The sequence below is a fragment of the Scyliorhinus torazame genome, chromosome 10, assembly GCF_047496885.1.
Source record: "Scyliorhinus torazame isolate Kashiwa2021f chromosome 10, sScyTor2.1, whole genome shotgun sequence".
In the NCBI taxonomy this organism is placed as follows: domain Eukaryota; kingdom Metazoa; phylum Chordata; class Chondrichthyes; order Carcharhiniformes; family Scyliorhinidae; genus Scyliorhinus; species Scyliorhinus torazame.
The window spans coordinates 67,216,041-67,242,343 of record NC_092716.1 but is presented as its reverse complement, the minus strand read 5'-3'; the positions used below and the strand labels follow the sequence as shown (position 1 = coordinate 67,242,343).

The 26,303-nt window shown below is 50.9% G+C and overlaps 1 protein-coding gene across 1 annotated transcript in view; it reads left to right on the top strand.

The window, feature by feature from the left end:
• Positions 1 to 13,972: 13,972 nt before the first annotated feature.
• brd7 (bromodomain containing 7) overlaps positions 13,973 to 26,303 on the top strand; it is a 54,158-nt gene continuing 41,827 nt past the window's right edge. The window contains exons 1-2 of the mRNA XM_072518227.1: positions 13,973 to 14,120; positions 25,628 to 25,830. Coding sequence (XP_072374328.1) covers positions 14,021 to 14,120; positions 25,628 to 25,830 — 303 coding nt within the window. The 5' untranslated portion in view covers positions 13,973 to 14,020. The remainder of the gene's footprint in view (positions 14,121 to 25,627; positions 25,831 to 26,303) is intronic.

Sequence of the window (26,303 nt, the reverse complement as noted above, 5' to 3'; positions counted from 1 at the left end):
TGGTAGTTGTGAAAACTGGGGAGGAAACACAGAGTGGTCGTGGACTACAGTCAGACCATCAACAGGCACGAGCCTGGGAGCACTGGTGACGACACCGCTGCCTCTCCCGCCGACAAGGTACACCACGTGTCCAGGGGTGGCGGCGACCCTCAAAATTTGGGGGCAGTGGAGCCACCACAGGGGGGAGGCAGAGGCTTCGGTGTGGTCCCCGATCCGAGAGAACCATTGGTTTGTCCCGGGGAGAATGGATGGGAGGTTCCTGAGCTGGCACAGGGCAGGTATTAGAAGGATGGGGGACCTGTTTATAGATGGGACGTTTGCGAGCCTTGGGGCGTTGGTGGAAAAATTTGGGCTCCCCCCTGGAAATGCTTTCAGGTACATGCAGGTAAGGGCGTTTGTAAGACGGCAGGTGAGGGAATTCCCACTGCTGCCAGCACACAGGATCCAGGATAGGGTTCTCTCGGGGGTGTGGGTTGGAGAAGGCAAGGTCTCGGCGATCTACCAGGAGATGCAGGAGGAGGAGGAGGCCTCGGTGGGGGAGTTGAAAGGTAAATGGGAGGAGGAGCTGGGGGTGGAGATAGACGAGGGTACGTGGGCGGACGCCCTGGGTAGGGTAAATTCTTCCTCCTCTTGCGCCAGGCTTAGCCTGATACAATTTAAGGTTCTACACAGAGCGCACATGACTGGGTGTTAGACGTTTTAGTTGCTGTGATATGAAGAGTCTAAAATTCTGTTCCTTTTTCACAAACACACATTTATTTCATTCCAACAGCCTTTGCTCAAAACTCTAACTATACATCACCTGACAGAGGCCACCTGAACCCCTTTACATATCAGTGTCAATTAATGATTACTTAACATAAATGAGACAACTAATTGCAATGCCTCTTAACCCATTACTTAACACTGGGGCACGGCTGAGTCGTTTTTTTGGAGTAGAGGACAGGTGTGTGAGGTGTTCGGGGAGCCCAGCAAATCACGCCCACATATTCTGGGCGAGCCCAGCGCTGGATGGGTTCTTTTGGAGGACGGTGTCTAAGGTGATAAACACCCGGGTTATGCCGAGTTGGGGGCTCGCACTATTTGGGGTCTCAGACGAGCCGGGAGTGCAGGAAGCGAAAAAGGCCGATTTTCTGGCCTTTGCGTCCCTGGTAGCCCGGCGGAGGATTCTGCTACAGTGGAAGGAGGCGAGGCCCCCAAGCGTGGAAGCCTGGATCAGCGACATGGCAGGGTTCATTAAACTGGAGAGGGTAAAATTTGCCTTAAGAGGATCTGTGCAAGGGTTCTTCAGGTGGTGGCAACCGTTCCTAGACTTTCTAGCGGAGCGTTAGGAGGTGGACAGCAGCAGCAGCAACCCGGAGGGGGGGGGGGGGGGGGGGGGGGGGGGAGGAGAGGAGGGGGATACTTTGTGTTTACTACTGTGTTTATTATCGTTTAATGGGGGGCTTGTATATCGGTGGAATACGTGACATAGCTATAAGATGATTATTTATGTGTTCTTTGTTTTTTCTTATTTCCGTAAGGTTGAAAATATGTAAAAATTTGAATTAAAGTATTTTTTTTTTAAAGACCATCAATAGGTACACACAGCTCGACGCCTACCCCCTCCCATGCATATCTGATATGTTCAATCAGATTGCACAGTACCGGGTCTTCTCAACTGTAGACCTCAAATCCGCCTACCACCAGCTCCCCATCCGCAAGGCGGACCACCCATACACTGCCTTCGAGGCAGGTGGCCGCCTTTACCACTTTCTTAGATTTCCCTTTGGCGTCACCAACGGGGTCTCGGTTTTCCAACGGGAAATGGACCGAATGGTTGACCAGTACGGGCTGTGGGCCACTTTCCTGTACCTAGACAATGTCACCATCTGCGGCCACGATCAGCAGGACCATAACGCCAAACTTGCCAAATTTCACCACACCCCGCCACTCTCCTCAACCTAACTTATAACAAGGAGAAGTGCGTGTTCAGCACAAACCGCTTAGCCATCCTCGGCTATGTGGTCCAGAACGGAGTCTGGGGCCCGACCCCGACCGCATGTGCCCCCTCATGGAACTCCCCCTTCCCCACTGCCCCAAGGCTCTCAAACGTTGCCTGGGGTTTTTTCTTACTACGCCCAGTGGGTCCCAAATTATGCGGACAAGACCCGCCCACTCATTCAATCCACTCTTTTTCCCCTAACGGCCGAGGCTCACCAGGCCTTCAACCGTACTAAGGCTGACATCGCCAAGGCCGTGATGCATGCAGTCGACGAGACATTACCATCTCAAGTCGAGAGCGACGCATCAGACGTCGCTCTAGCCACCACTCTCAACCAGGCAGGCAGGCCCGTGGTATTCTTTTCACAAACCCTTCATGCCTCCGAAATTCGGCATTCCTCTGTCGAAAAAGAGGCCCAAGCCATCGTTGAAGCTGTGCGACATTGGAGGCATTACCTGGCCGGCAGAAGATTCACTCTCCTCACTGACCAACGGTCGGTAGCCTTCATGTTTAACACAGCGGGGCAAGATCAAGAACGATAAAATCTTGAAGTGGAGGATCGAGCTCTCCACCTACAAATACGAGATTTTGGATCGCCCCGGTAAGCTCAACAAGCGCCCCGATGCCCTATCCCGAGGTACAAGTGCCAGCGTACAGGTGGACCGACTCCGGACTCTGCACGACAACCTTTGTCACTCGGGAGTCACACGTTTGTACCACTTCATCAAGGCCTGCAATCTGCCCTACTCCGTCAAGGAAGTCAGGGAAATCACCAGAGACTGCCAGGTCTGCGCGGAGTGCAAAACGCACTTCTACCAGCCAGAGCGTGCGTGCCTGGTGAAGGCCTCCCGCCCTTTTGAACGCCTCAGCGTGGACTTCAAAAGGCCCCTCCACTCCACCGACCGTAACACACTTCCTCAGTGTGGTCGATGAATATTCCAGATTCCCCTTCGCCATCCCATGCCCCGACATGACGTCTGACACCGTCATCAAAGCCCTCAACACCATATTCGCTCTGTTCGGCTTCTCCATCTACGTCCACAGTGACAGGGGATCCTCATTCATGAGCGATGAGCTGCGTCAGTTCTTGCTCAACAAGGGTATCGTCTCGAGCAGGTCGACCAGCTATAACCTCCAGGGAAGGGAAATGGGCAGGTGGAGGGGGAGAATGGGACGGTCTGGAGGGCCGTCCAGCTGGCCCTATGGTCCAGAAATCTCCCGGCCTCCCGCTGGCAGGAGGTCCTCCCCGAAGCACTGCACTCCATTCGGTCGCTCCTGTGCACTGCGACTAATGACACACCCCATGAACGTCTCTTTGCCTTCCCCAGGAAGTCCACCTCCGGGGTCTCGCTCCCGACTTGGCTCGCAGCTCCAGGACCCGTATTCCTCCGTAAGCACGTACGACTCCACATGGCGGACCCGTTGGTTGAGATGGTACAGCTACTCCACGCCAACCCACAGTACGCCTACGTAGCATACCCCGATGGCCGCCAAGATACTGTCTCTCAAGGACTTGGCACCAGCTGGGTCCCCACACCCCGCCCCCCCCCCCCCCGCCCCGGCGCCACCCTCCCTTCCCCCAGCGCACCCCACTACAGCCCTCGCTCAAGAACAATCCGTCCTCCCCTTGGTCCCACCCGGGGATGAAGAGGATGTCGACACACTCCCGGAGTCACCGACGACCGAGCCGACGCCTGACTCACCACTAGCACTGCGGCGCTCTCAATGACGGATCAAGGCGCCCGACCTTCTAAATTTGTAACCTTTTAATGACAACCTGTATGTAAATTGTTTTCCACCACTCCCGCTGAACTCATTTTTAACAGGGGGTGAATGTGGTAGTCACCACTGTTGTATTATATTGTATAAACTGCATACGAGAGTATTAATGTAAGGCCCCTGTACTACAGGTACGGCTGTAGATCCCTGCCTGCTGGCTCCGCCCAGTAGGCGAAGTATAAATGTGTGTGCTCTCCGAACTGCAGCCATTTCCGCAGCAGCTGTAGGAGGCCACACATCTCTGTAATAAAGCCTCGATTACTCTCTACTCTTGTCTCGTCGTAATTGATTGTGCATCAAGCCCCACCTAACCTTTTGGACACTAAGGGGCAACTTAGCTTGGCCAATCCACCTAACCTGCATATCTTTTGATTTAGTGCTTCGCTTCAGAGTCCCCAACCCACTTCTGTCCCAAGTTCATCCTCCCATTTCTGCCCGTTTCCCCAGATGTTGTAGCTGGTCGTCCTGCTCGAGGCAATGCCCCTGTTGAGCAGGTAATGGCGCAGCTCATCGCTCATAAATGAGGATCCCGGTCGCTGTGGACGTAGGCGGGGAAACCGAACAGAGCGAAGATGGTGTTGAGGGCTTTGATGAAGGTGGCAGACGTCATATCAGGGCATGGGTTGGCGAAAAGGGAATCTGGAATACTCGTCGACCACATTGAGGAAATACGTGTTGCAGTCGGTGGAGGGGAGGGGCTCTTTGAAGTCCATGCTGAGGCGTTCAAAGGGCCTCCCGCCAGGTGCGCACGCTCTGGCCGGTAGAAGTGCGGTTTACACTCCGCGCAGACTGGCAGTCTCTGGTGACAGCCCTGACTTCCTCGATGGAGTAGGGCAGATTGCGGGCCTTAATGAAGTGATAAAAGCAGGCGACCCCTGGGTGACAGAGATTGTCGTGCAAGGTCCGGAGTCGGTCCACTTGTGCGCTGGCACATGTACCTCGGGACAGGGCATCGGGGGCTTGTTGAGCTTGCCGGGGCGAAGCGTGGTAAGGTCAAAAATGGTAAGATATTGCGGTGGAGGATCGAGCTCCCCACCTTTAATTACGAGATTTTGTATGTGTGTTGTTAAACATGAAGGCAACCGACCGTTGGTTTGTGAGGAGAGTGAATCTCCTGCCGGCCAGGTAATGCCTCCAGTGCCGCACAGCTTCAACGATAGCTTGGGCCTCCTTTTCGACGGCGGAGTGCCGAATTTCAGAGGCATGGAGGGTGCAGGAAAAGAATGCCACGGGCCTGCCTGCCTGGTTGAGGATGGCGGCCAGAGCAACGTCTGATGCATCACTCTCGACTTGAAAGGAGAGCGTCTCGTCGACCGCGTGCATCGCGGCCTTGGCGATGTCGGCCTTGAAACGGTTGAAGGCCTGGTGAGCCTCGGCCATCAGTGGGAAACTGGTGGAGTGGATGAGTGAGCGGGCCTTATCCGCATAGTTAGTGACCCACGGGGCGTAGTATGAAAAGAACTCCAGGTATCGTTTGAGGGCCTTGGCAGTGGGGAAGGGGGAGATCCATGAGGGGGCGCATGCGATCGGGCCCTAGAACTCCGTTCTGAACCACATAGCCAAGGATGGCTAATCGGTTTGTGCTGAACTCACACTTCTCCTTGTTATAAGTTCGGTTGAGGAGTTTGGCGGTGTGGAGAAATTTGGAAATGTTAGCGTCGTGGTCCTGCTGGTCGTGGCCGCAGATGGTGACGTTATCCAGGTACGGGAAAGTGGCCCGCAGTTCATACCGGTCAACCATTCGGTCCATCTCCCGTTGGAAGTCCGAGACCCCGTTAATGACGCCGAAGGGAACCCTAAGGAAATGGTAAAGGCGGCCGTCCGCTTCAAACGCGTTGTACGGGTGGTCCGCCTTGCGAACGGGGAGCTGGTGGTAGGCAGATTTCAGGTCTACTGTCGAGAAGACCCGGTACTGTGCAATCTGATTGACCATAAAAGATATGCATGGGAGGGGGTACGCGTCGAGCTGCGTGTACCGATTGATAGTCTGACTGTAGTCAACGACCATCCTGTTTTTCTCCCCCATTTTCACCAGTACCACTTGGGCTCTCCAGGGGCTGTTGCTAGCCTTGATGATACCTTCCCGCAGCAGCCGCTGGACCTCAGACCTGATGAAGGTCCTGTCCTGGGCACTGTACCGTTTGGTCCTGCTGGTGACGGGTTTGCAATCTGGGGTGAGGTTTGCAAACAGAGAAGGCGGGTCGACCTTAAGGGTCGTGAGGCCGCAAACAGTAAGGATTGGTAGGGGCCCGCCAAATTTCAGGGTTAGGCTCCGGAGATTGCACTGGAAGTCCAGGCCGAGTAGCAAGGCAGCGCAGGAGGTTGGGGAGGACGTAGAGCTTGAGGCCGCTGAACCCTATGCCCTGGATGGGGAGGGTGGCGATGCAGTACCCCCAGATTGCCACAGAGTGGAATCCAGAGGCCAGGGAGATTCTTTGGTTAGCGGGGTGTACCACGAGGGAGCAGCGCCTTACCGTATCGGGGTGGATGAAGCTCTCAGTGCTCCCCAAGTCCAGAAGGCAGGATATCTCATGCCTGTCGACCTTCACCTTTGTCGACACGGTCGCGAGGTTGTGCGGTCGGGACTGGTCGATCGTGACGGAGGCGAGACTCGGCGGTTGCAGGCGATGAGTGGCCCGATGAGGTGCCTGACGGGCAGGGGTCCTGAGGCGGGGAAGATGGCGGCGCCCACGGGCCGCACATCTCCTGAGGCAGGAAAGATGGCCGCGCCCTTGGGCCGCACGTGTCCTGGGGCAGGCAAAATGGCTCCGCCCATTGGTTGTGAGGCAAGCAAGATGGCGGCGCCCACAGGCCGCACGTGTTGTGAGGGGAGCAAGATCGCGGTGCCCACGGGCCGCACGTGGTCGGAGATGAGGAAGATGGCGGCGCCCACTGGCTGCACGCGGGCGGTGCAGGGACAATAGCACCGATTGAGTGGGCCTGGCACACTGCAGCGAAATGTCCTTTCTTGCCGCAGGCCTTGCAGAGCACGCTCAGCGCCGGGCAGCGCTGCCGGGGGTGTTTTGTCTGTCCGCAGAAGTAGCACTTGGGTCCCCCGGGATTGGTTGGCTGCCGCGCGGCGCAGGCATGGGGTTGGTCGCTGATGGGCTCCACGATGGGGTGGCTGCTGGCGGGGTCCACGATGCCCAGGAGGGGTGGGCCGCGCAGTCAGGGGCATACGCCTGTACGTTGCGAGAGGCGACTGTGAGCGAGAGCGCTAGTTTCTTGGTCGCCGTGAGGTCAAGCGTAGCCCCTTTTAAGAGGTGCTGCCGGATGTCGGCCGACCCTATGCCCGTAATGAACTGGCGTAGATCTTGTTGGTCTGCTGAGCATAGTTCTCCTTCAGTAGCGCCATGACCTCTGCATAGGTAGGCGCGTCCTGGATGAAGGGAAAGACATTGGAGCTCAGCCACGTGTACAGAATCTGGAGTTTCTGTGCTCCTGGGATTGGGTCTGTCGCAGGTCCGATGTATGCTTCAAAGCAAGCTAGCCAATGTGTGAAGTCCTTTTTGCCGTTGTTTGCCTGACGATGCAGCTGCAGGCGATCCGGCTTGATGCGGAGATCAATCTTTGTAAAATCTCTGTGTAATAAATTGATGCACTATCAATTACGATGAGACGAGAGTAGAGAGTAATCGAGGCTTTATTACACAGAGATGTGTGGCCTCCTACAGCTGCTGCCAAAATGGCTGCAGTTCGTAGAGCACACACATTCATACTCCGCCTACTGGGCGGAGCCAGCAGGCAGGGATCTACCCCCGTACCTGTAGTACAGGGGTCTTACCGGAATACCCTCGTATGCAGTGTATATACAATATAATACAACAGTGGTGACTACCACAGGGCTACTGGGTTACAAGGATAGGGTGGAGGCGTGGGCTTAAGTAGTTGTTCTTTCCAAGGGCCAGTGCATACTCGATGGGCTGATTGGCCTCCTTCTGCACTGTAAATTCTATGATTCTATGATTCTAAGTAGAGCCAACTCCACCTCCTCCTGCGCAAGGCTAAGCCTCATGCAGTTTAGTGGTGCACAGAGCATAGTGGTGCTAACCACTGTGCTACCGTACTGCCCAATGTACAGGGTTACGGAGCAGAGGTGGGGAATGGCCTGAGATGAATTACCCATTCGAAGAGCTAGTGCAGGCACGGTGGGTCGAATGGCCTCCTTCCGTGCTGTAACAATTCTGCGCTAATCTGAACGTATAGAGTTACTAGACCATGGGCTGGATTCTCCGCACCCCGACGCCGAAATCGCGGCCGGTGCGGGAGCACAGAATCCATGTTCCAGCAGGAAATCAGGACCGGCGCCGGTTCACAGATTCTGCGGGCCCCTGGGACCTACCTGGGGCCATTGCCAGAGGTCCTTTCCGACATTCTCCACCCCTGACTGGCCGAAGCCCCGACATCATGGAACTAGTGTGCTCCAGCCGGTCGGGATACTCGCATGGCGGCTGCGGACTAAGTCTGCGGCCACCCTGTTCGGGGGTGGGGACGGGGGCGGGGAATGTCTGTGCGGGGCTTGAGGGTCAGGCGCGCGGCTGATCGGGGTGGGTCACTTTTGTAAGGGCCCCGAAGAATCCAGCACGATTTTAAGGATACAAAATAATAACGTTTATTTACTATAACAATATATACATAACAGTAGCAGTAACTTCCCTTGCTACCTTCTCCTTCCTCCTGGACTGGCCAGCTTATTTATAGTAGGAGTTTCTCCGCCCCCCTCATTGGGGAAGTTCATACTCCCATAGGATTGTGGGATAGTCATTAGTCCCCAGCCAATCGTCAGTAGGCAGGTTATAACATCCCTCCCCCCCAAAGTCCAAGGAATCCACCGTAGGCCCTGGCGAAGGAAGGCATCAAACTCGTTTGGCCGCAGGCCGGACGCCATTTGCACGCGGCACTGGATCAGGCGGCGTATAATGAGACGGAGACCGGCGCTTCCGTGATGAACGGCGCGGTTGTACATCCACGGCCTGTGGACCCGAGGATTCCCCCTCTGATTCATCCTGTGTCTCCATGTCGGAGTCAGAGTCTGCTGCCTCCGTCATGTCAGCGTCTCTATCCCCATTCGGTCCCGTCACGACCTGCGCAGGCTTAGAGTGAGGCACCAGTGGAAGATTTGGAGGACTACCTTCCCTTGTTTCTGGTCTTTGCCGCTGTTGAACTGAGCTCCGGGGGCGGGGAATCTTTTGCGGGGTTGATCTTCTGGACCGGACATGGTCTACATGTTTTCGCTGGAGACGACCCTGGGCTTGCACTTGGTACGATATAGGCCCCGTTTGGCGAAAGATTACACCAGGAACCCATTGGGCACCACCAGCAAAATTCCGCACGAATACTGGGTCACCGGGCGCAAACTGCCGAATCGGACGATGCCGAGACAATCCCGGTCCCTGCCGTTCTTGTGTGCGGTGTACTTTTGCGCCAATGCCCGGGAAGACCATACTAAGGCGGGTGCGAAGTCTCCGGCCCATTAGAAGTTCTGCGGGAGCTACCCCAGTCACTGTATGGGGGGTGGTCCTGTACGTAAACAAAAACCGAGCTAGTCTCGTGTCCATTGATCCGGAAGACTGCTTCTTTAGGCCTCTTTTGAATGTTTGCACTGCACGCTCTGCCAACCCATTTGAAGCCGGGTGGTAAGGGGCAGTGCGGATATGGCGGATGCCGTTCATCTTTGTAAACCTAGCAAACTCCTCACTTGTGAATGGAGTGCCATTATCCGTGACCAGCACCTCGGGGAGGCCATGCGTGCTAAATGATAAACGCATTTTTTTCAATTGTTGCGCAGGACGTTGTCCCCTGCATCTTATGCACCTCCAGCCATTTGGACTGGGCGTCAATTAGTAGAAGGAACATGGATCCCTGAAAAGGGCCTGCGAAATCTGCATGTAAGCGTGCCCAAGGCCGCCCTGGCCATTCCCAGTGATGTAGGGGCGCGGCCGGCGGAAGCTTCTGATGCTCCTGGCAAATGGAGCAGTTTTGGGCCACCTTCTCAATGTCGGTGTCGAGGACTGGCCACCAGACATAACTCCGGGCCAACATTTTCATCTTGGTCACACCTGGATGCCCATTGTGCAAGTCTGATAATATCAGCTCCTGGCCTTTTTCCGGGACAATCACACGCGTCCCCCACAAGAGGATGCAGTCTTCCACGCTGAACTCTGACAGCTTGGAGGAAAATGCCCGCAACTCGCCTGGGAGCTGTCTATGCTGCCCACCATACAGGACTATGTGCCAAACCTTTGACAGGACTGGCTCCGTCTGGGTCCACTCACGGATCTGTGATGCCGTGACAGGCAAGGTGTCCATAAAATTTAGGGTTGCGACCACCTCACCGGTCGTGGGGGTCGACATGGGGCCGGTCGATAAAGGCAATCGGCTCAGTGCGTCGGCATTTGCTATCTGCGTACCTGGTTTGTGCTCCAGAGAATACTCATATGCAGCAAGCAACAAAGCCCAGCGCTGGATCCGTGCAGAAGCAATGGGCGGTATTGGCTTATCCTCTCTGAAGAGTCCCAGCAGGGGCTTATGATCAGTCACGATAGTGAAATGGCGGCCGTACACATACTGGTGGAAGCGTTTCACCGCGAAAACCACTGCCAGGCCCTCCTTCTCGATCTGCGCGTACTTCTTCTCCGCTGCAGTCAATGTGCGGGAGGCGAAAGCTATCGGTCGCTCGGCCCCGTTCTCCATCTTGTGGGACAGGACAGTCCCAATACCATACGGGGATGCATCACATGTGACGAGCAAAGGCTTTCCCGGATCATAGTGGGTTAGTAACCCAGACGACGACAATTGTTGCTTTACCCGCCGGAAAGCGGTTTCTTGCAGCTGACCCCAAACCCAGGTGTGATTTTTCTTTAGCAGCAGGTGTAAGGGGGCCAGCGTAGTTGCTAGATTGGGGAGGAACTTCCCGTAATAGTTTACGAGACCGAGAAAAGAACGAAGATGCGAAGTGTCAGTCGGGGTGGGGGCATGTTGAATTGCACGCACCTTCTCTGCGACGGGGTGCAGACCCTCGCGGTCCACCCGATAACCTAGGTAGACTACTTCTTTTGCCTGAAATACGCACTTTGTGTGACGTAAACGGACTCCAGCCTCCGAAAGGCGTTTAAGGACAGCCTCCAGATTTTCCAAATGCTCTTGCTCCGACGTCCCTGTAATCAACACGTCATCTAGGTAGACAGCCACACGTGGTAAACCTCTCAAAATGCCCTCCATAACACATTGAAAAATTGCGCAGGCAGAGGATACTCCAAAGGGCAACCGTGTATATTCATACAGGCCACGGTGTGTGTTAATTGTTACATATGGTCGGGAGGCAGGGTCCAGCTCCAACTGCAGGTAGGCGTGACTCATATCTAATTTTGTGAATGAGAGTCCGCCTGCAAGTTTCGCGTAGAGATCCTCTATGCGAGGCATTGGGTATCGGTCGAGTCGGGAAACTGTATTCACTGTAAGTTTATAGTCGCCACACAAGCAAACTGTGGCATCTGGCTTCATTACTGGTACAATTGGTGCTGCCCAGTCAGCAAAACGGACGGGCCTGATAATACCCAAACGCTCCAAACGAGTGAGCTCCCCTTCTACCTTCTCGAGCAAAGCGTAAGGCACTGGGCGCGCCCGGAAATAGCGCGGCGTGGCTCCTGGTTCAACTTGGATACGGGCTACGGCCCCTTTTATTTTCCCCAAACCAGGCTGGAATACCTCTGGGTATCGTCCTAGCACCTCAGTCAACCCTCCAGAAACTGTTTGGAGGATGTGCTGCCATTGCAACCGCAAATGGCGCAACCAGTCCCGACCCAACAGGCTGGGCCCATGGCCACGCACTACGATAAGTGGGACACGCCCCTCCTGGCGTCCATAGACAACAGGGGTCATTGTAGTTCCTGCAATGTCCAGTGGTTTCCCCCGTGTAGGTGGCCAACCTGGCCTGTGAGTCAGTTAATGTAAGGGTCTGTATACCCTGCTTGATGCGGTCGAATGTCCTCTGGGCGATCACAGAGACCGCTGCGCCAGTATCCAACTCCATCTCCAGCGGGTGGCCATTGACCCGTACTGTCACCTTAATGGGGGCCACACGGGGAGCTGCCACACAATGCAGCTGCAGGCAGTCGTCCTCCGTCTCCACGTCCTCAGGAGTGGTCGCCACAGGTTCATCCACATGGAAGGTACGGCCTCTGGGCTGGTCCCAGTTACGGCCCCTGGGCTGGTCCCAGTTTCGGTCGGAACGTCTGGCGCCCCCAGGACCGCCGTCCGCGACGGGGTCGGCGCCTACAAGTCTGACACGGACATGGCTGCTCATCGATTGGCTCTGGAGAAGGCTCCCTTCGGGGAGGAATGTCCGGTGGCCACTGGCGTCGGTCTGGTCGTTGCCTCGCCCAAGGTACCGCAGGAGTGCGGGGGGACGTTTTGGGGCGGAAAGGGTTGCGCCCCAAGGCATGCACTTCCATTCCCTGTAGCTCCTGTACTCCTCGCTCTGCGCTCTCTCGGGACAAGACTATTTGTATTGCCTGTTGAAAAGTCAATGTTGGCTCCGCTAACAACTTTCTCTGGGTGGCCGCATTGTTAATACCGCAAACCAAACGGTCACGTAACATTTCTGACAAGGTCTCACCGTAGTCACAGTATTCCGCAATCCCGCGTAGCCTGGATAAAAAAAATCGGCAAGGGGTTCTCCAGGGGTCCTCTCAGCAGTATTAAACCGGTAACGCTGGACTATCGTGGACGGGGTTGGGTTAAACTGTTGCCCCACTATATTCACAAGTTCGTCAAACGTTTTGGTGTCCGGCACAGCTGGGTACGTAAGGCTCCTAATCACCCCAAACGTATGCGGCCCGCAGGCGGTGAGCAATATGACCACCTGGCGCTCGTTTTCAGTGATATTGTTTGCCCGGAAATAGTAACGCATCCGTTGCGTGTACTGGTTCCAGCTTTCCAGCGCAGCATCAAAAACATCCAAACGTCCGTACAGAGGCATGGTATAATAGAAAACAACTTCCAACCTGTATCCAACAAAAATCCAGGGAGGTGGCTTCAGCAGTGTAGACAACTATTCACTTTTACCTTCGTCGCCAGTTTTGTAAGGGCCCCGAAGAATCCAGCACGAGTTTTAAGGATACAAAATAATAAAGTTTATTTACTGTAACAATATATACATAACAGTAGCAGTAACTTCCCTTGCTACCTTCTCCTTCCTCCTGGTTCCTGGACTGGCCAGCTTATTTATAGTAGGAGTTTCTCCGCCCCCCCTCATTGGGGAAGTTCATACTCCCATAGGATTGTGGGATAGTCATTAGTCCCCAGCCAATCGTCAGTAGGCAGGTTATAACAGTCACTTTTGTGGGTCTAGCCCCGCGGTCCGAGTCCGCCATGGAGCACGGCGCGGCCATGCGCATGCGCGGTCTCTGACACGGAAGCGCAGCAAAAGCTGCGAGATCTACTCCGGGCCCCTGCTAGCCCCCTGCAGGGCTGGGAATTCGTGTCCCTTTGATGCCAGATTTTCTGGCGTAAAACTCTACCGTTTTGACGCCGGCGTGGGGACATAGTCCCAATAATGGAGAATCCAGCCCCATGATTTTGAATACCGACGTCTGCGGCTGTAATACTAATTTCAAACTTTTTATAATGCTTTTTTTTGCTCTTTCCTCTTAGTCAAGGATGAAGAAGTGGGTTTTGTGGCAAAGGTGTTGATCACAAAGGATTTATGACCATGCTGCTGATTGGGAGAATGGCCCTTCTCTGGGGAGGCACGGAAGTGAAGTGGTTAGCACTGTGATTTCACAGCGGCAGGGTCCCAGATTCCGGCCTTGGGTCACTGTCTGTGAGTGTCTACACGTTCTCCCCGTGTTTGCACCGGTTTACTCCGGGTGCTCCGGTTCCTCCCACAAGTCCCGAAAGACGTGCTGTTAGGTAATTTGGACATTCTGAATTCTCCCTCTGTGTGCCCGAACAGGCGTCGGGGTGTGGCGAGTAGGGGATTTTCACAGTAACTTCATTGCAGTTCTATTGTAAACCTACTTGTGACAATAGTAAAGATTATTATTATTATTTAGCAAACCGTCTTTACTTGTGTTATTGAGACACTTGGCTGTGTGATTCCAGCCTCCCCTGGCGACCTGCTCTGCAGTCAGTTGTGTTTGGACAGCTCTGTCCACCCTGGGGGCGGGGCTGTGGCTGGTTGATCGATCTGTCTGTGGCTCTGGGTGCCTGTGGCTGCTGATCGATGGGTCTGTGTTTGCTTGCTCCTCCTGCCGGATGTCAGCCGCCCGGCGCCGGCCTCCATTGTCCGTGTCGGAGGCGCACAGAATGGGCAGGAAACACAAGAAGCACAAGGCGGACAAGCACGCAGCCGAGGGTAAGCGCCACCTTCCCGACAGACTGGCGGGGGCAGAGGGGAGAATCTGCCACCCCCTCAGCCTGAAGCCAGGCGCCGGGCCAGGCACCCAGCTCCTCACAGCCTGCTCCTCAGGGCCCGAGCCGAGGCGCACTGGCCGCTTTGGGAAAGGGGTGAAGGAGCTGACCTGCTCGGTCACCACCATCGCAGGGTTTGATTCGAGTTGCTTACGGCAGCTTTGAGGTTACCTGGGAGGAACCGGGTGGTGGTGAAGAAAGACGCTGCTTGTGTCCAGCTGGCACCTTCCCAATGTTGATATTGGGCTTCGGGGAGAAGAGCTCCGTCAAAATCGCGGTTTGTGCTGTAAAATCAGCAAAATGTACCGTTTCCGATTTTGAAGGCAGCCCTTATAACATCACCCCCCCCCCCATAACATCACTCCCCTCCCCCCCCCCATAACATCACTCCCCCCCCCCATAACATCACTCCCCCCCCCCCCCCATAACATCACCCCCCCCCATAACATCACCCCCCCCCATAACATCACCCCCCCCCATAACATCACCCCCCCATAACATCACCCCGCCGTAACATCACCCCCCCATAACATCACCCCCCCATAACATCACCCCCCCATAACATCACCCCCCATAACATCACCCCCCCCCATAACATCACCCCCCCCATAACATCACCCCCCGAATAACATCACCCCCCGAATAACATCACCCCCCGAATAACATCACCCCCCGAATAACATCACCCCCGAATAACATCACCCCCCGAATAACATCACCCCCCAATAACATCACCCCCCCAATAACATCACCCCCCCAATAACATCACCCCCCCCAATAACATCACCCCCCCCAATAACATCACCCCCCCAATAACATCACCCCCCCCAATAACATCACCCCCCTCCCCAATAACATCACCCCCCTCCCCAATAACATCACCCCCCTCCCCAATAACATCACCCCCCCAATAACATCACCACCCCCCCAATAACATCACCACCCCCCCAATAACATCACCACCCCCCCAATATCACCACCCCCCCCAATAACATCACCCCCAATAACATCACCCCCAATAACATCACCCCCAATAACATCACCCCCCAATAACATCACCCCAATAACATCACCCCCCCCAATAACATCACCCCCCTCCCCAATAACATCACCCCCCTCCCCAATAACATCACCCCCCTCCCCAATAACATCACCCCCCCAATAACATCACCACCCCCCCAATAACATCACCACCCCCCCAATAACATCACCACCCCCCCAATATCACCACCCCCCCCAATAACATCACCCCCAATAACATCACCCCCAATAACATCACCCCCAATAACATCACCCCCCAATAACATCACCCCAATAACATCACCCCCCAATAACATCATCCCCCCCAATAACATCATCCCCCCCAATAACATCATCCCCCCCAATAACATCATCCCCCCCCAATAACATCACCCACCCCAATAACATCACCCCCCCAATAACATCACCCCCAATAACATCACCCCCCCCAATAACATCACCCCCCCCCCCAATAACATTACCCCCCCCCCACTACATCTCCTCCCCCTCCCCCCCCCTTGCAAAATAAATCTCCTCCCCCCCCCCCCCCCCAATAATATCACACACACCAGTCCCTGCCTTTGCTATAAGGTGTAGTTATTCAGCTTGGGCGCTGGAGAAGTGAATCAATATTTTGTTGCGACTTTCGCAGTAGTGCGTGAAAGGATACAGAGCATTCTAGAACGCCATTGATATGTCTCCGGATTCCACCGGGAGGTTTCAGGATTCTCACAGCACAATGGAGTATTTTTGGGTGTCGCCATTCACAAACATCCCAAGGTGTTTCTAGCACAAAATACATTAGTGTGAGCATTTTTGGGGGGCAGGGTGGAGGGGGAGGGGAACATGGTGTTGGAAATCGTCCCCACATCCCCCCAATTGTATTACTGATCACTCACCATTTTCTCCCCTGGAAGTAGTTTATGGGATTTGGTACATTGAAGAGCCAGTATAAATGCAAATATCATCCTAAAATTGACTCAAACTCCAAAGAGATCTGTTTTTGTGAAGCCAATTTAGCTGACTAGTAACTAAAGGTGACTTGATCCAGAAAATGAATGATGAAAAGAGGAATATGATTTATTGTCAACTGAAATGTCCCTTCTGCCACCCCAAGGTCGCTTGGTTATTTATGTTCAGCTTTAATAAATGTTTTAAATTGTTGCACACTAGGCTTTGTGTTGGCTAATAGATCTGATGATGTAAGTCTTATTACGGTTGGTACTTTGATAATTTGGATTACAGGAGAGAGCCACCTATATATTGGCTCTCTTTGTTTACACTGATAATCCTAACTGCTTTATTCTGAATACTGAAGCATGGATTTACCAGAAATGTGTGGTGATAGATTGCTCCACTCGATATAACTCTCACATTTTTTTTACTGTTGTGTTTATAATTAACAAGTTTGATATTTTTTTAAAAGGAAGGATTTGCATTTATGTAGCAACTTTCAAGGAACAAATACTGCGTGTCCTTGATATAGGTATGTCCCTGTCAGGCAGGGAGGAAATGGCCGTGTGAGGGAACCATGGTTCACAAAAGAGGTTGAATGTCTTGTCAAGAGGAAAAAGGAAGCGTATGTAAGGATGAGAAAACAAGGTTCAGTTGGGTCACTTGAGGGTTACAAGGTAGCAAGGAATGAGCTTAAAAAAAAGCACCTAGGAGAGCTAGGAGGGGGCATGAGAAGTCCTTGGCAGGTCGGATCAAGGAAAACCCCAAGGCTTTTTACTCTGATGTGAGAAATAAAAGAATGACCAGGGTGAGGTTAGGTTCTGTCAAGGACAGTAATGGGAACTTGTGCATGGAGTCAAGAGATAGGAGAGGCGTTGAATGAATACTTTTCTTCAATGTTCACCAAGGAGAGGGGCTATATTTTTGAGGATGAGAGTGTGATACAGGTGGGTAGGCTGGAGGAGGTAGATGTTCTGAGGGAAGATGTATTAGCAATTTTGAAAAACCTGAGGGACGACAAGTCGCCTGGGTCAGATGGGATATATCCTAGGATTCTTTGGGAGGCAAGGGATGAGATTGCAGAGCCTTTGGCTTTGATCTTTGGGTCCTCACTGTCCACGGGGATAGTGCCAGAGGACTGGCAAATGTTGTTCCTCTGTTCAAGAAAGGGAATAGGAATGACCCTGGTAATTATAGGCCGGTTAGTCTTACTTCGGTGGTCGGTAAGTTAATAGAAAAGGTCCTGAGGGATAAGATTAATGACCATTTGGAAAGATGCAGCTTAATCCGGGATAGTCAATACGGATTTGTGAAGGGTAAGTCTTGCCTCACAAATTTGATTGAATTCTTTGAGGAGGTAACTAAGTGTGTAGATGAAGGTAGAGCAGTTGATGTCGTATACATGGATTTCAGTAAGGCATTTGATAAGATTCCCCATGGTCGGCTCATGAAGAAAGTAAGGAGGTGTGGGATAGAGGGAAATTTGGACAATTGGATAAGTAACTGGCTATCACATAGAAGTGATGTGGAGATGCCGGCATTGGACTGGGGTGAGCACAGTAAGAAGTCTTACAACACCAGGTTAAAGTCCAACAGGTTTGTTTCGATGTCACTAGCTTTCAGAGCGCTGCTCCTTCCTCAGGTGAATGAAGAGGTATGTTCCAGAAACATATATATAGACAGATTCAAAGATGCCAGACAATGCTTGGAATGCGAGCATTAGCAGGTGATTAAATCTTTACAGATCCAGAGATGGGGTAACCCCAGGTTAAAGAGGTGTGAATTGTGTCAAGCCAGGACAGTTGGTAGGATTTTGCAGGCCAGATGGTGGGGGATGAATGTAATGCGACATGAATCCCAGGTCCCAGTTGAGGCCGCACTCATGTGTGCGGAACTTGGCTATAAGCTTCTGCTCGGCGACTCTGCGTTGTCACGCGTCCTGAAGGCCGCCTTGGAGAACGCTTACCCGGAGATCAGAGGCTGAATGCCCTTGACTGCTGAAGTGTTCCCCGACTGGAAGGGAACATTCCTGCCTGGTGATTGTCGCGCGATGTCCGTTCATTCGTTGTCGCAGCGTCTGCATGGTCTCGCCAACGTACCACGCTTCGGGACATCCTTTCCTGCAGCGTATGAGGTAGACAACGTTGGCCGAGTCGCACGAGTATGTACCACGTACCTGATGGGTGGTGTTCTCGTGTATAATGGTGGTATCCATGTCGATGATCTGGCACGTCTTGCAGAAATTGCCATGGCAGGGTTGTGTGGGGTTGTGGTCACTGTTCTGAAGGCTGGGTAGTTTGCTGCAAACAGTGGTTTGTTTGCGGTTGCGCGGTTGTTTGAAGGCAAGTAGTGGGGATGACCTTGGCAAGATGTTCATCTTCATCGATGACATGTTGAAGGCTGTGAAGAAGATGTTGTAGTTTCTCCGCTCTGGGAAAGTACTGGATGACGAAGGGTATTCTGTCGGTTGTGTCCCATGTTTGTCTTCTGAGGAGGTCGGTGCGGCTTATTGCTGTGGCGCGTTGGAACTGTCGATCGATGAGGCGAGCGCCATATCCCGTTCGTACGAGGGAATCGTTCAACGTCTGTAGATGTCTGTTACGCTCCTCCTCGTCTGAGCAGATCCTGTGTATACGGCGAGCTTGTCCATAGGGGATGGCATCTTTAATGTGTTTAGGGTGGAAACTGGAGAAGTGGAGCATCGTGAGGTTATCCGTGGGTTTGCGGTAAAGCGAAGTGCTGAGGTGACCGTCCTTGATGGAGACGAGTGTGTCCAAGAATGCAACTGATTTTGGAGAGTAGTCCATGGTGAGTCTGATGGTTGGATGGAACTTATTGATGTCATCGTGCAGTCGTTTCAGTGATTCTTCGCCCTGGGTCCAAAGGAAAAAAATGTCATCGATGTATCTGGTGTATAACGTCGGTTGAAGGTCCTGTGCGGTGAGTAGGTCTTGTGTTCAAACTTGTGCATGAAGATGTTGGCGTATTGGGGTGCGAATTTGGTCCCCATGGCTGTTCCGTGCGTCTGGATGAAGAACTTGTTGTCGAAGGTGAAGATGTTGTGATCCAGAATGAAGCGGATGAGTTGCAGAATTGCGTCTGGAGATTGGCAGTTGTCGGTGTTGAGTACTGATTCAACGCTATCACATAGAAGGCAGAGGGTGGTGGTGGATGGAAAATGTTCAGACTGGAGACCAGTTACCAGCAGTGTACCACAGGGATCAGTGCTGGGTCCTCTGCTATTTGTGATTTTTATCAATGACTTGGAGGAGGGGGCTGAAGGGTGGGTCAGTAAATTTGCTGATGACACCAAGATTGGTGGAGTAGTTAATGAGGTGGAGGGCTGTTGTAGGCTGCAAAGAGACATTGATAGGATGCAGAGCTGGGCCGAAAAATGGCAGATGGAGTTTAACCCTGATAGGTGCGAGGTGATTCATTTTGGTAGGACAAATTTGAATGTGGATTACAGGCTCAACGGCAGGGTTCTGAGGAATGTGGAGGAACAGAGAGATCTTGGGGTTCATGTCCACAGATCTCTGAAGGCTGCCACTCAAGTGGATAGAGCCGTGAAGAAGGCCTATAGTGAGTTAGCGTTTATTAAAGGGGGCTTGAGTTTAAGAGCCGTGGGACTATGTTGCAACTGTACAGGACCCTGGTGAGTACATTTGGAGTATTGTGTGCAGTTCTGGTCACCTCGTTATAGGAAGGATGTGGAAACATTGGAAAGGGTGCAAAGAAGATTTACCCGGATGCTGCCTGGATTAGAGGGTAGGTCTTATGAGGAAAGGTTGAGGGAGCTAGGGCTTTTCTCATTGGAGCAAAGGAGGATGAGAGGCGACTTAATAGAGGTTTATAAGATGATGAGGGGGATAGATAGAGTGGATGGTCAGAGACTATTTCCTGAGGTGGATGTAGCTGTTACAAGGTGGCATAATTATAAGGTTTGGGGTGGGAGATATAGGAGGGATGTCCGAGGTAGGTTCTTTACTCAGAGAGTGGTTAGGGTGTGGAATGGACTGCCTGCTGTGATAGTGGAGTCGAATACTTTTGGAACTTTCAAGCGGTTATTGGATAGGCAGATGGAGCACACCAGAATGACCGAGTGGGATAGCTTGATCTTGGTTGCGGACAAAGCTCGGCACAACATCGAGGGCCGTAGGGCCTGTTCTGTGCTGTACTGTTCTATGTTCTTTCAGAACCACCAGACCTCTCAAAGCGCTCTACAGCCAATTAAATACTTTTGAAGTATGAAGCTTTGACAAGCAGTCATCCAGACTCAAAACATCAGCTCCCTTCTCTCCCCACAGATGCCTGTCAGACCTGCTGTGATTGTCCAGTATTTTCTGTTTCTGTTTCAAATACTTTTGTACTGTCTCCACTGTTGTAATGTCGGAAGCCCAGCAACCAATTTGTGCAAAGCAAGCTCCCACAAACAGATACATGATAATGACCAGACAATTTGCTTTTGGGATGTTGATCAAGGGATAATAATTGGCCAGGACACCGGGGATAACTCCACTGTTCCATGGGATCTGTTACGTCGACCTGAGGGGGCAAATGGGCCCTCAGTTTAAAAGACAGCACCTTCATTGGTGCAGCACTCCCTCAAAACTGCTCTGGAGTGCCAGCCTTGACTTTTGTGCTCACACCCTGGAGTGCGACGTGGACCCAGATCCTTGTGACTAAGAGGCGAGTACTACCACTGAGTCAGAGCTTACACAGCTATAAGATGTCTTGTGTCTAAGTAATACAACAACTCAATAAAGTCAGACAGTATATACTCCGTTAAGCAGTGGTCCTCATACTCTAAAATTCTACAAACCTCATACAGGTTATCCTGTATACAGGTTGAGTGGCAAATATCCTGTGGTTTCCAGGATATTTTTAAAAAGCTGTGCAACTGGAACAATTATGTAGCTCTAAAGAAAACTTGGGAAAGTCAGTTACATGTGTACAACATTTTAATTAGAATGATCTTGGCTCCACAAAGACATGAAAACGGTTTATTAAATTCCTCATTTTTTGAAGAAAGACCTCCATGTACATTGTCTGAAGCTGAACCAGGCTAGTTGTAAATTCAGTGACGTATTTGCCCCTGAGCTGATATTCCAACCTCAAATCGTTCTCTTTACCAAGACCAATATTTATCAATGTCTCCACTCCTGCCTCAGCCCATCTGCTGTTGAAACTCTCATCCATGCTAATGTTACCTCCAGACTCGACAATTCCAGTGATGTGACCGGTCTGTCATCTTCCACCTGCAAAGCTTTTCTGCCCTTCTCTTAACTCACGCCAAATCCTCTTCATCCATCCTCTTTGTGCTCGCTGACCAACAATAGCTGCTGGTTCAAATTTTGCATTGTCATCCTTATCTAAGTGACCTCCTTGGAATCTTTTAATTCGTTAAAGGGCCGATGTGCAAGCTGCAATTGTTGAAGTGTTGGTTTCGGCATATAGCCTATCAATCTGGCACAGCACATTGGTCACCCTTGTTTACTTATTGAGCAATAAAAAAAATTTACAGATTATTTCTTGCCTATATATTTTTGTGATCATTGAATCACTACCAGGAGCTGACTTCTGCTCCATCTCAAGCTTCCCTCTTCCCTCTAAGTTTATCAGATATGTTATTGACCTCTAGCTTTAAGCTTGCTTCTCCCAAACACTCTGTCGAAATCCACGCAGCCTGACTTCTACCCAGGTCATAAGACCAAGATCTTTATGGCCAAAGTCACAATGCATCATCCCACTTTGTTTTGTTGACCTCTGCACAGAATTTGATATGCATGATCATGCCATCATCATTCATTGCCTCTCTTCCGTTGTGTAATTTAGACTATCCTCTTGAGGTGTTACACTTTCCTGTCTAAATGCAGTTAGCACATTGCCAGCTAAAGCTTATTTTCAACTCTAACACCATCATCTTGGGAATTCCCTAAGGATCTATCGACGTTCCCCTCTTCTTCCTCATCTACACCTCGGTCACAGCACAGAAACCAGGTCAGTTTTTAAATGTGTACCACTAACACCCAACTTTATCTCTCTACTACCCCCCTAAATGCTGGAGGCATTCCCGTACCGGCCTCCCCGAACAGGCGCTGGAAAGTGGCGACTAGAGTTTTATCACAGTAACTTCATTGAAGCCTACTTGTGACGATAAGCGATTATTATTATTATTATTATTATTATTATTATTATTATTATACCCATTATCTGACACCAAGTTGTGGTTGAGTCAAAGCTGCCTCCAACTGAACATCAGGACAATAGAATCCTACATCTCCCCATAACAAACCCTACCCACTGTCCCTGGCCACCAACCCGGGCTGACCCAGATCGTGTGGAACCTTGATGTTTTGTTAAATCCGCATCTGAACTTCCCGACGCCATCAGATCCGTCATCAAGACTTCCTACTTTCAGCTCCATAATATCATCCACTCTTCTTCCAATCCTGTACGACCCACTACTTCAAAATGTTCCCTTGCCAATGCTTCATCCTCCATCTCAGACAATAGGTCATTTTCCACAAGCTTTTGCTGACAGCACCCATTTGTACCTTCCCACCATCTCTTTCTAACCCAAGTATTGCCTCTCTGTTGTCGGAATGCTTGACTAATATCTAGTTTTCGGTGAGTCATTTTCTCAACTTGATGATGGTAATACAAATGGCCCATGTCACAACCTCCATATCCTCATCACTAATTATGTTCTTCTCTCCGGTCACTGTTTCAGGCTGATTCTGAGTGTTTGCACTCAGAGTTGTATTCAACCCTGAGCTGAGCTTCTGATCCATTATCCTCGCCTTCTCCTCTCACAAACTCTGCCCATTCTCAGCTCAATGATATTGCTTGCCTCTGTCCCTGCCAGGTCAGCTGCTGCATAATCGCAGAATCCCTCATCCATATCTCTATCATCTCCAGATGTGATTGCTGCATTGCTCTCCAACCCAGCCCCCCATACTCCATCCTGCATAAACCTCCACTCATCCAAAACTCTGCTAATTGTACTTTATCCTGTACCAATTCCCGTTCACTAATTATTCTCATCCTTGCATTTGCTCTCACCCCCCAACACCTCAGTGTCAAGATCCTAGTGTTTAAATTTCTTTCCGGTCTCATTCCTTGCTCTCTGTAGCCTTCTCCAGCACCTTACCACCCCCCTGCCCTCCCCCCAATATCCAGCCATCCTTACCAATGGTTTAGTTGTTTAGGCCCATGTTCTGTAGTTCCTTCCCTGAATCCCTCCACTTCCCTCCCCCTCCTTTGAGGGCCTACTTAACCCAGCTCTTTAACCAAGGGAGTGAGCATTGCTTCTTTGTCCTAGCCTCCATTTTAGTCTGATCACATCTCTGCAAAGTGCCTTGGGAGGCTACGTTTTTAACCTTGGTAGTGCTTTAGAAATGCTTACTGTTCATGAATGCCAGTTTGTTCAAAATGTCGGCGCCTGTATCCGAGCATGCTTTAAAGTCCAGCTCGCCCATCGTTCCATCTTCATGGACTTGCAATAATTTGAAGTCCCCCAATGTACTAAACTTAAAAATCCTCATTCTCAAGTTCCTCTTGTGACCTTGTCCCACTCCATCTCCGGCTGTTTTCCAGCCTCCTCTGACCCTGGCCCCTTTGTACATTTGCTCTCCCTTCAGAACCTGCAACTGCCTCAGCTCTATTATCTGGAGTTTCCTTGCTTCGTTTCCCTGTTGCATTTCTCTTTCGACCTTCTCAAAGCCCGTTTTACTGACTGACCTACTGACTCGCAATGATTCAGCATCTGCACTTTAGTTCATTTTGCTGAAATTTTCCTACCTCTCCCTAAAACACCCAGGGGCTTTTGTTTCATTAAAGTCACTCTCTAAACACAAGGCGGGTAGGATTCCCACTCAGCTGCCAGGAATCAGACAAAGCAGGGCAGGAGATTGAGGATTTTAGTGAAAGTTACAAACCGAGCAAATTGAGTTTCCACAATCTATTGTGCCTGTTTGAAAAAACAGTGCACTGGAAACTGTCCATGTCCAGAAACAACCCACATCCCCAGATTAAACTCATCACCAATCCTGAGATTCCAATAATTGCGCCCATTTCAAAGAGCCTCTTAAAAGTAAGCTATTTATAGGCACAGGGACACATGTGGCCAAATTTGAAAAGCTTTTCATATGAATTTTTAAAAATTAAAACTGTGCTCCAGTGCAACGAGCAAATAGTTCTACAGAGTTTTTCTTAGTCATTTCCAAAATCAGGTTACCCGCAGGTGGTGCACTAGATGCTCTGATTATTATTTTTCCGATAAGCCCATTTTTCAGCTGTATCAGGGCTGACGCTTCAGTACTGAGGCAGCATTGTGCTGTCGGAGGGGCCGTCCTTCAAATGAGACATTAAACCCATCTGCCTACTCGGGTGGTTGTCAAAAATGCCCTCAGCCCCATATTGAAGAAGAGCCAGGAGATTTTATCTTCCTGTGTCCTGGACAATATTTACCCATCGCTCAGTAGCACAAAAACAATTATCTGGCGGTTTTCTCATTGCTGTTTGTGGGAATTTCCTGTGCGCAAATTGACTGCGTTTCCTACATTGTAACGTTTCAAAAAGTACTTCATCCACTGCCGCAAAGCTTTTGAGAAAGACCAGCGGTCATGAAAAGCACAATATAAATGCAAGTCATTTATTTTTAAAGCGTTTCAAAGAATACTTGATGCCGAGTTTACAAGTGGCGATACGCAAATCAATTTTAGTAAAACTTGAGGAAAATAGACAATTCTCAAAAGCAACTCAATTTACTCCGGATCACTGGTTGTAGCAAAAGTGGAAACTCGTGGCCACGTTACTGATCCGCCGTTTGATAGCTAGGTATCAGCAGCTTGAGGTTAGTTTATCCTGCTTTGCAGCGAGGTTAATTTCTTTCCTCAATCTCCCAAAGTCTGACTGAACAGTGTTTTAAACTGTTTGATATGATGGAGAAAGCTGAAAATCTTTTTCTTTGATGCAATTCAGTCGCGCATTGACTTTGCACTTAATTTAAAATAAATCAGTTGAGTTTGTTGATTCTCCCAGATCCTGAGGGGGGTTCGGGGTTACGCAGGATTGGTCCCTCTGAACATTATTACAGTGCAAAATGTCACCGTTGATTTGAAATCACTCAGAACAGAAATGTTGTTTTGAAAGTAGCTCAGGTTTCCAGATGGTCTTATACTGCAACTATCATCAGTCTGTCTGCTAATGTGTCCTTGTGCAAAATTTCAATTTGTTAATCAACTCTAGATCACAAGTAGCTGTGTTTTTCCTGATGTGCTAAACAACTAGTTCATTGAAAAAGGTGAGTAAATGTCTGCCTACCTTGAAATGTTGATGTTTTGAAGAATCAACTCTTCTAATTTGATTCCTTTCACTCGCCTGACAAATGGTAACTTTCCAAGTGGAGAGACTCTTCCGTGTGGGCAATGAGTACGCTCGACACTACAGCGAGCTATTCTTCTGTCTTTGCAGAATACACCGATAAACCCCTGAAGCTGGTGCTTAAAGTGGGTGGAAGTGAAATAACAGAATTGTCAACAGCAAGTTTGGGGCATGAATCCAGTTTAATTGAAGACAAATGTGATCATGAAAAACACAAAGAGAAAAAGAAGAAAAAGAAAAAGAAAACTGAAAAGGAGAAACGCACAACTCCAGATGAACGAAAAAGAAGAAAGGTATGAGTTAACAAACGTAAAGAATTTAAGCAAATAGAGAACATTATAAAAACAAAATAAGAACTTGACATTTTTTTTTAAAATATGTTCCGCGAGAAACCTAACGTTCCGCGAGAAACCTAACGTTCCGCGAGAAACCTAACGTTCCGCGAGAAAGTCTAGGAATGGTTGCCACCGCCTGGAGAACCCCTGCACAGACCCTCGCAAGGCAAACTTTATCCTCTCCAACTTGATGAACCCTGCCATGTCATTAATCCAAGCCTCCACGCTTGGGGGTTTCGCATCCCTCCACATTAGTAGGATCCTCCTCCGGGCTCCAAGGACGCAAAGGCCAGAACTCCGGCCGCTTTCGGCTCCTGTACTCCCGGCTCATCTGATACCCCGTATATTGCTATCCCCCAGCTCGGTTTTACCCGATTGGACATAGCCTTGGCAAAGCCCTTCCAGAGCCCCTCTCGCGCTGGGCACGCCCA